The following is a 10,011-nucleotide window of genomic DNA, read 5'->3' as shown; positions in this document are numbered from 1 at the left end:
TCTCCAGCTGCAGCCGGGTGCTCTCCCAGGCCTCCTTCTCCTTCTCGCTCCTCTTGCGCTCCTTGGCCCGGCTCCTGTCCCCCGCCTCCAGGGCCTGGAGGAGCTCCCCGCGCTCCCTGAAGCACTGCTCCAGACGGCTCTGTTCAGAGAAAAAGAGAGGTGCAGAGCCAGCCGCAGACAGACATTAGTACAACCACATCCATCGGTAATAGATAGAGACCACATGCAGGGCTACCGACAGCTTTGGCCGGGCCCAGGACAAAGTCATCTGAAAGGGCCCCCCAGCTCAATACATACAATGTAATAAGGACCCAATTCTGGGCCCCTTGTCTCCCATGGGCCCGGGACAACTGCCCCCTTGGTCACCCTCCCTGTCGGCACCCCTGACCACAAGCTCCTTGAAAGCACCGCTCCAGACGGCTCTGTTCGGATGAGGAGAGAGATAATTAAACACACAAGGATTGGGACGCTCCCGGAAGCACTGGTCCATTCAACTGTTACTGTAAGAGAAAGAGGCGCAGATATATTAGTACAATCATATATCCATAGGTAATAGATAGAGACCACATGCTCCCTGAAAGCACTGCTCCAGACGGCTCTGTTCAGATGAGGAGATAGATAAAATAAATACAAGAGGATTGGACGCTCCCGGAAGCACTGGTCCATTCGACTGTTACTGTAAGAGAAAGAGGCGCAGATATATTAGTACAATCATATATCCATAGGTAATAGATAGAGACCACATGCTCCCTGAAATACTATTCCAAACGGCTCTGTTAAGCGGAGGAGGTGCCGATGGAAAGAGAGATACCAGGACTGGAGGCTCCCTAAAGCACTGCTCTAACCGCATCTGAGCGGAAGAGGAGAAGACAGACACATAGATAACAGATAACACAAAAATTAGACATTCGTCATCCGTGCTGTATATACTGCAACCATGTATGCAGACTATACCCAGGGTCCACAGTAGCTCCCTGAAGCACTGCTCCAATAGCTACGTTTACATGGGACATTTCATTCCGAATTGGGTGCCTCTGCTCCGCCTACCTCGATACGCACCTCTCATAGAGGAAACAGGTGATGGTGCTAATTTGATCTGAGCTAGCAGGCATAGAGGGACATAGTTTTTGACCGTAGTCGTTATCGTACTCAATGTAATATACAAACCCCAACTCCGATGAAGTTGGGACGTTTGGTAAACAGTGAATAAAATCAAAATGCTATCATTTTCAAAACATTCAATCTATTCATTAGATGGAGAATAGTGAAAAGACAACATATTAAGTGTTAAAACTGAGAAAAAATATTGTTTTGGGGGACATATGTACTCATTTCTAATTTGATAAATCCAACACGTCTCAAAAGAGTTGGGACGGGGACAATAAATGGCAGCAAATGTCGAGGAAGACTAAAAACAAAACAAAAGACAACACTTAACAGTTAAATACATTAACCGATGAGATGATTTTATATAAAAAACAGTGTTAATTCCTATCTTGGACATGATTTCACCAGCTTAAAATGGTTTCGGCTGGTAGTGTATTCCTTGTCATGTTTTGCAATGTTTTCCTTTCTGTAGTGCTTACAGTGTGACAGGTCTTGACCAAAAACCCACCATTTTATCACCTGCTGGTCCTTATGATGGAGCCCAAAACTGTTAAAACATAGTTAGAGAAAAATGCAATTTGACCTTACTATGTGGCAGTAATCGAAGATCTCCCTTCAAAATATAATGCATGAGTGGCTTTTTCATGCTGTTTAAAACCCATTTATACCATTCAGCACTGTATTTAACTCTACAGATGAGTGAGAACATCTTAACCAATGCACTACTGCACCCGCATGCCATCATGGAGGCTGACTTTTGAAGCTAGCACTAACACAAGTTGGATGGTCCATTTTTACTGTAGCCACAGGATGTGCAATGTTTAATATTTACTCTATTATTGTCAAAAAGAATGGACTTCTACAACTTCTGCTGACTTCTATAAGCAAAGGACAGTTTCCCATGTCTTCTGGGTCTATTTCAAGTGAGCTCAGGTGCTTAGGAGAATGTTACACCCCTGTATCATTTTCATGCATTAAGCATTCTTAATATGGTAAATTTTCAATAGCTCTAGCACTCCAGGAATTAGAGCGAGACTACAGCCAATATATATTTCATGATGTCATGAACCTATACAATGATTTTAGTAAGAAAAATATGTCTTATATACACTCAATTGTGGTAAATCAAAGGGAATTAAAAAATGTATGTAATAACTATGGTAATTATTCCCTTTGCATCTTTAATTCTGAGTGACTCAGCCTCTCTGTGATGATCTTATACCTGGACACCTATATTGTCCGTCAGTACAATTCATTTTGAAATGTTCTTCTTTGTTGTTTTATCTTATTTGGATGTTTACTAAATTTCACTGATCCCCGTCCCAACTCTTTTGAGACGTGTTGGATTTATCAAATTAGAAATGAGTACATATGTCCCCCAAAACAATATTTTTTCTCGGTTTTAACACTTAATATGTTGTCTTTTCACTATTCTCAATCTAATGAATAGATTGAATGTTTTGAAAATGATAGCATTTTGATTTTATTCACTGTTTACCAAACGTCCCAACTTCATCGGAGTTGGGGTTTGTACAAACACTGTGAATGAAAATAGGAAAGAGCAACGATACCTACACGTTCTGAACTTTATATGTGCTCTCGCCAAAGTGGATCCATCTACACTAATGGATGCCATATCACAGGGTATGAAAACGTAACTGCTTTATTGTATACAATACAGTAGTGTCAGCCATAAGTATAACTCTGCTTTGGCTGAGGTGTGATCAGCACAATGTCATCCCTCCTCATGAGCCCCCAGCCCCTCCACTGTTTAAAGATAAACTTGCAGGTGAAACACCACTAAATGTCATTTTAAGAACGTCAGTGCAGCAATTTAAACATGAGATATGTCAAAATACGGAATTATTGCATAACAATATCTTTTCAGAAAACGCTGTCAAAAATAACGTCCGCCTTTTCAAAACACACATTCTCAACTGGTCTTAACAAAGTCTTAATTTAGCCTATAACTACACACGCACACACACACACACACACACACACACACACACACACACACACACACACACACACACACACACACACACACACACACACACACACACACCTTTCATTTATTTATCTTTTGAGGAGACAAAACACAATCATTTTTACTCTATCATAGGCTTCAAACCTATGATGTCGTGTAATAAAAGAAATCTTGAATCTTGAAACTAACCTGTAGCATTTCTGCTTTGGATATGACCAGTAGTCAAAAATAACGTCTGCCTTTTCAAAACACACATACATTTTCAAGTGATCTTAACAAAGTCTTAACTTTAAGGCTATAACTAACCTGTAGCATTTCTGCTTTGGATATGACCAGTAGTCAAAAATAACGTCTGCCTTTTCAAAACACACATACATTTTCAAGTGATCTTAACAAAGTCTTAACTTGGGCTATAACTAACCTGTAGCATCTCTGCTTTGGATATGACCAGTAGTCAAAAATAACATCTGCCTTTTCAAAACACACATACATTTTCAAGTGATCTCAACAAAGTCTTAATTTGGGCTGTAATAACTAACCTGTAGCATTTCTGCTTTTGATATAACCAGTAGTCAAAAATAACGTCTGTCTTTTCAAAACACACATACATTTTCAAGTGATCTTAAAGGGACACTGTGAAGGAAATGGTCAAAAAAGGTACTGCAACTATGCTGCTCATTGAAATTGGGCTGCCTATTGCCAAATTTGATCTTTACATGAAAGTTTACTAAGTATTAAACAAATATTTCTAGTATGGTCCAAGTGCAGTCTTTTTGCAGCCAAAAAATGCTATCTTTGGAAATTCAAAATGGCGGACCATGGAGAAGATCCCCCTTTTCATGTATGAAAAGTGCAATTTTTCCAGTCATAATGAAAACTTAGAATTTGATGCTGGTGGTAAGTAGTCATGAAAAAGGTAACATTAGTGAATGGGCAGCATGAATTCTGGAAATAAACAAGTAAAAATCTCACACAGTGTCCCTTTAACAAAGTCTTAACTTTGGCTATAATAACTAACCTGTAGCATTTCTGCTTTGGATATGACCAGCAGCATGTCGTCCCCTGCTCCATCCTCATGGGCCCCCATCCCCTCCACCACCAGCTCGTCCAGGGGTTTGGGCTCGCTGAAGCTGAAGGGGGCGCTGCAGGAGCACACCTCCCCCCTGCTGTCCACATACACAAACTGGTACATCTGCTCATTCGGCTTGGGCAGGTAGGAGGCTGTGTAGACACAAAGACACATTATACATGAACTATACTGTTATACTGTAAGTCTGTGTTAACATTATTTCAAACAAACGTTAAAAAAAGATGTTTTTATTCCAATTAGCTCTCTTTTTACTGTGCTGCGATGTTTTTTTTTACTATAATATGTATTATGATGTTATTGTATTACCTATTTCATTATATAGATCTCCCTGACACTGGAATAAAGAATTAAATTGATTTGAATTGAAAACTCACTTCTGTATCTTCTTTTACAAACTTCACAGAAATATTTTGAAGGAGGGCATGCCATTTTTATATATTGTTTTGCATCCTTTCTGAGTCTTTTCTGCTTTCTTTTGTTAAACTTTTTACAGCTTTCAGAACTTATGTTAGGGTGTCCTACTGTCTTGAGTATATGCATATCTCTCTGGTAACAGTGCAAGCCAATGGAACTTTCCGCTCTGTTCTTCTTTCCTCTCTGGAATATGTACATATATGAGGCTACAATAGTTGACAATGATCAAACTCAACAGACAAATCCTGTTATTCAGTAACTGCTATAGCCTCCCATTGTTTCTTTAACACAACTTCCCTCTGCTTCTTTGTGAGTTTATTGAACATTATGTGATTGAAAAGTGAAAAAAGCCCATTGGGAAACTCCAACTCCCATTGTCATTGTGACACAGCACTCCACAGCACACAAGTGAACACTGCACACTGCACACAACGAAATTGCATTTATGCCTCACCCGTGCAAGGGGGCAGCCCTCAGTGGCGCCCCATGGGGAGCAGTGCGGTGGGACGGTACCATGCTCAGGGTACCTCAGTCATGGAGGAGGATGGGGGAGAGCACTGGTTGATTACTCCCCCCACCAACCTGGCGGGTCGGGAGTCGAACCGGCAACCTCTGGGATGCAAGTCTGACGGCCTAACCACTCACCCATGAAAGCATAACTTTATACAGCACTCCTGAAATATCCATCTTGACATAACGTCATTTTTAATTAGCAATTCAGCCAACGCAAATGCTAATGCACTTTAATCCAGGTACCTTTACACTCATTCTTTTTTCTGTGGCATTTTCTATCTCTCTTATGTTCTGTTGGTCCTCCTCTTTCTCTTCGATCTCTTGTCCAACTCTCTCTCTCTCTGTCTCTGTCTCTGTCTCTGTCTCTGTCTCTCTCTCTCTCTCTCTCTCTCTCTCTCTCTCTCTCTCTCTCTCTCTCTCTCTCTCTCTCTCTCTGTCTCTCTCTCTCTCTCTCTCTCTCTCTCTCTCTCTCCTCATGACTGAGCAACACGCTGAGCTGGAGAACAGCTGAGCCGGTGCTCCATCAAGCTGACAAGAGGCAGAACTCTCCTCAATCCCTCTATACTTCTCCTCATCTCTCTATCCTTCATCTCTCCATCCCAAGCCATATCTCTACATCCTTCTATCCTCCCTTCCTTCATTCATCCCCCCATCCCCCCTGCAGTGACAGCATACTGATGGGCCATAGGATGATCTCAGCACTCAGCATCTCAGCAAGTCACAGAGTCTTCTTGTTCCTTCTGTCTTCTCCTTCTCTGCTTCTTTCTCGCTATATCCTACTTTCTTTCCTTCATTCATGACGTCTTACACTCTGTATTTCTCTTTTGTACCCCTATCTCGCTTTCTGTTGTCCATCTCTCCCTCTGTTTTGTTCTTTCTTTCCCCCTCTCTTCTTCTCCTGTCCCTCTCAGCCCTTTGTCCCATTGTGCCATTGTCCTCCAGCATCGCCACTCAGCTTGCCCTTATTTCTTTTACAGGCAGCCAATTCAAAGAATCTTTCACAGACACAAGTCTTTATTTACAAGCTCTGTAACTGTCTCTCTGTGCGTGTGTGCATGCGTGCGTGCGTGTGTGCATGCATGCATGTGTCGCATGCAAGCGGGCGGTTCTGAAACCTTAAGTCTTGTGTGTGTGTGTGTGTGTGTGTGTGTGTGTGTGTGTGTGTGTGTGTGTGTGTGTGTGTGTGTGTGTGTGTGTGTGTGTGTGTGTGTGTGTGAGAGAGAGAGGGGAATGACAGTGGAGACCACAGCACCGCCACCACCACCGCCGCCACACCGGTCGTGACAGGGCTGAATCTTCTGAATCCTCCCCTGGTGCCCAAGGAAGGCTGCTCTCTCTCAAGTCCAATCTATTTTATTGACTGCTGCTCTAGCCCGGGCCTGTGATTCATTACCCGTTACCTAGCTACGCCCGCCAACTGCACAAAAACACCTCCTAACAGATCAATGCCCATTTAAAAAAGCCTACATGCCTTTGAAGCAGAACTTGAACAAAGTTACAAAGTAAAAAAGAGAGTGTGATTTGTTAGAAGGAGAAAGACAGAAAGTAAGTAAGATAACCTTGGAAGTGCACACAGCAGTTGGCATCAATTCCTTCCTTGTATCCAGCAGGAGCCAGCGCCCATACAAATGTATGGTAGTCCTTCACTGAGCTCCAGCCCACCTGGGAAAAACACACACATTTATTTTTCTCACTGCGCAACACGAAAAATACACAAAAGTCCCCATTGTCCCCAATTCATCTCTACAGTTGGATGACTACACTGCATTCATCACATACACACAATTCCTCACTCTGTCAACATCTCGTAATCAATTAATAGCAATTGTAAAGATGCATGGGCGCACCTTGTAGAGGCCGATCCAGTCCTTGCTGGCCCAGGTGTGCTGGGACGTGATGGTATAGTGGCACTCCACACGGCTCTCAGGGAAGTAGCTACTACCCACATTCCGGAACTCCACTTTCCAGGTAGTCTCCATGGCAACTAATGAACTGGGGATGTCGGCTGCACCTGCACAAACAGCGGAATGAAGAAAGCAGTTAATCAGCACTTAGCAGGTGTTCACAAATAATGAAATTATGGGTTAAAAAACTGCTTCCATTTAACACAAATGTCAGGTAGGTAGTTGTGTATTCTACAGTTGTTCCTTGGTTACAGCTCACCAAAGAGAAAACTGCACTGTTTTGCTTTTGTTGTTCTTTTTTTTCTCCTGCCTGCCAGTAAGTAAACGCTACACAAACATCTAAATATATCTCAACAGTATGTCAGGGCTTCAGGCCAACATCTCGGAGGTCATAACCACATATTAATCAAACAGTCACCACTGTTAAAGTCTGTGAATATCATGGGAAACGACTTAAAGCAATGGTGTTAAACAGACTGTCTCACATATCCAGTTAAATATAAACCACTGACTGTATCATTGATATAAACACCAGTAGAAATTAACAGGAATGTCAACATCTGAAATCGGATGCGAGTGTGGCATGGTGCTGTAAAACACAAGGGGTAAGGTATCTGTAAATTCCATATGTCACTGAAGAGTTTGTTAACTTATCTAGTTACCCAAATGATCTGCTAGAGGGGGGCTGGGGGGTATTTTGTTGGGCATGGCCTTGAAACCCCAAGGAAACACTGCATGAATAACGGCCCATAAATACAGTTATATTCTGAGTATTTGTTAATACAAACATAAATTACAACTTGTTAAGTGTGTTACTGTCACAGACACATATCGGGTGCGCATTTTAAGATGGCTCTACACATAAGGGCATAGGGCCTACCAAGGCAACAGGTGCGTGCCGTGGGACACCGCAATACTACACTTGTGATGCACTTGGTGAGGGTGAAAGAGAAGGAGAATAAGGTATTCAGTTACAAAAAGGTGAAAAAATGAGTGTGGACGCTCGCCAAACGAGCACGTGCGTTGTAAATGTTTATGCGCAATACAATTAATGTGCGTGTAACAACAATGTAATTACGCACAGGCGATTGATGCTAATTATCACCGTGATGACCATGCAGAAATCATAAACCTCAATCCGTGTTATACTCCATTTTCCAAATATGACATGAATTCGCAATGACAGCGCAAAACAGAGCCACCTCTGCACCGGTAGTTTTGGTAAACCTTTGGCTTTATCCACACATCAATTAGGACAAAAGCTATTCACACAAGCTCAAGCTGTCTAATAGGTTTACAAAGATGGCAGCTGCCGAGTCGCAGTAATGAACATCAATGCATGGTATCTTTACACCACATGTCACTGTGCAGGCTTTAGCACACGCAGCATTTGGCGTCCCTGAAACTGCGTATTACGCGTCAGGGAGCACTCATCTCCACTAACCTTATCTGCGGAATCTCCGTAAAATCAGGCGAATTATTGTTTTAAAATGTCGATGCCTATTTAATTAGGCAATCGTGGCAATTATCTTGGAAGGCATTCGCCGTTTCTAGCGACAACCGTACCACGGCCAGAGAACAATAACAAAAACATAAGCATGAGCTCCTAAGTTGGGTCCAGTGAACACTGGGAATTGATGTTTTGAGAACAAAGGACAGCTTGAAGGCAATGCTCTTAAAAACTACATTTCCCAGTGGCAAAAGGAAGTCTTGAAGGTCAATTTGTTACGTCAAAATCCGTGCGTTCATTTCCGCATTCTTGGCCGATATGTTTTGATTCTCCGGCTCACCTTTCTACATTCTCATTGGTGAACTACAAATGAGCATCCTTTTCTATCCAATAACATACGCGTACGTGCTGTTGTCGGTTACAAAAACAACTACGCTCTCTAAGATTGCGAAATGATAGTTCTAGAGTTTATTATTCATGGACATCTCCCAATGTTGTTGGATGTGCCAGTCGCGCAACAAATATGCTTGTTTTGCTTGTTATGCGTTGACATTATCGTTTTTTTTTCAGAGGGTATGCGCTAGCGAGGGTCCACTCCTCGACAGTAAAGAGCGCTTTCCTTGCTGCCTGACTCGTCGTAATGTGATCCTTGACTACTTAGCAGCGAGGGGGAGAGAAGGGGCGCGTGAGCTATAACATTACAATAACGCTCTTCATAGTTACTCAGATGCCGCTTGGGTGGTGTTAAATTTAGCTGTTTTCAGCGACACATGTAGGAGCTTGTAAACCCATGCCTCCTCAGTCAGCAGCAGCTGCGAGCTGTGCTCCACTAGGTGCATGAATTTAACATAGGCCTACTAGCTTCCGCAATGCCCTTCATCTACACCAGATGGCACTGTGTTGCAACTAAACCATGCACAAGAACAGAGCCCAGTACTATAAAATGTATTCTTAGGTTAGACATCTAAGAATAAATGTGTAAGGCCTATGCTTTCTAAGGGTTTTCATTTGCCACTTGTGTATGTAGTTACAATGATAAGGTGCATGCAATTATCATTGGTTATGTGTTGCCTAGTATAAAATGTTCTAAGTATCTGTATGCATCAGTAAATGATTTAGAGGGCTGTTTTTGACCGTGTTCAATACCCTCAGCAAAAGCACTCCTCTTCTTGGCTGAACAACCTAGCCTGTGTTAAAACACACACATCCATTAAGAAAGAGTTAGAGGCGGTGTCATTTACATCAGCGTTTAGTAAAACTAATTAACGTTTTCTGCACTTTGACTTATCTGCACAGTCAATCATCAGGGTGGCATCCCCGTCCCGAGCTCACCAGCGGCTTTGTTTTCATGCAGCCATCGTTGACATTTACAGTCTAAACAGCACTACTGATTTAGCACCCGGAGGTTGGGTTTGGTCACTGGCGTTCTCCTGCAGGTTAGATTTCATATTTATGAATGTGAGGGGGGATAGCCATACCCACCGCCGTACCAGTTGATGCGCGAGTGCGGTGGTGTCAGCCCGCCCGGCCCAGGAAGCCGGAC

General features: G+C 42.6%; 1 protein-coding gene across 1 annotated transcript in view; it reads right to left on the bottom strand.

Moving 5' to 3' along the window:
* calcoco1a (calcium binding and coiled-coil domain 1a) overlaps positions 1–8,623 on the bottom strand; it is a 38,376-nt gene extending 29,753 nt beyond the window's left edge. The window contains exons 1-5 of the mRNA XM_063208170.1: positions 8,463–8,623; positions 6,962–7,125; positions 6,674–6,776; positions 4,116–4,318; positions 1–139 (exon numbers count right to left, since the gene is read on the bottom strand). The exon at positions 1–139 is cut by the window's left edge and continues 74 nt beyond it. Coding sequence (XP_063064240.1) covers positions 1–139; positions 4,116–4,318; positions 6,674–6,776; positions 6,962–7,093 — 577 coding nt within the window. The 5' untranslated portion in view covers positions 7,094–7,125; positions 8,463–8,623. The remainder of the gene's footprint in view (positions 140–4,115; positions 4,319–6,673; positions 6,777–6,961; positions 7,126–8,462) is intronic.
* Positions 8,624–10,011: the final 1,388 nt, after the last annotated feature.

Source organism: Engraulis encrasicolus, chromosome 10 (genome assembly GCF_034702125.1).
Source record: "Engraulis encrasicolus isolate BLACKSEA-1 chromosome 10, IST_EnEncr_1.0, whole genome shotgun sequence".
Taxonomy (NCBI): domain Eukaryota; kingdom Metazoa; phylum Chordata; class Actinopteri; order Clupeiformes; family Engraulidae; genus Engraulis; species Engraulis encrasicolus.
Note: the sequence above shows the minus strand (reverse complement) of the source record. Positions and strands in the feature narration are given on the sequence as shown.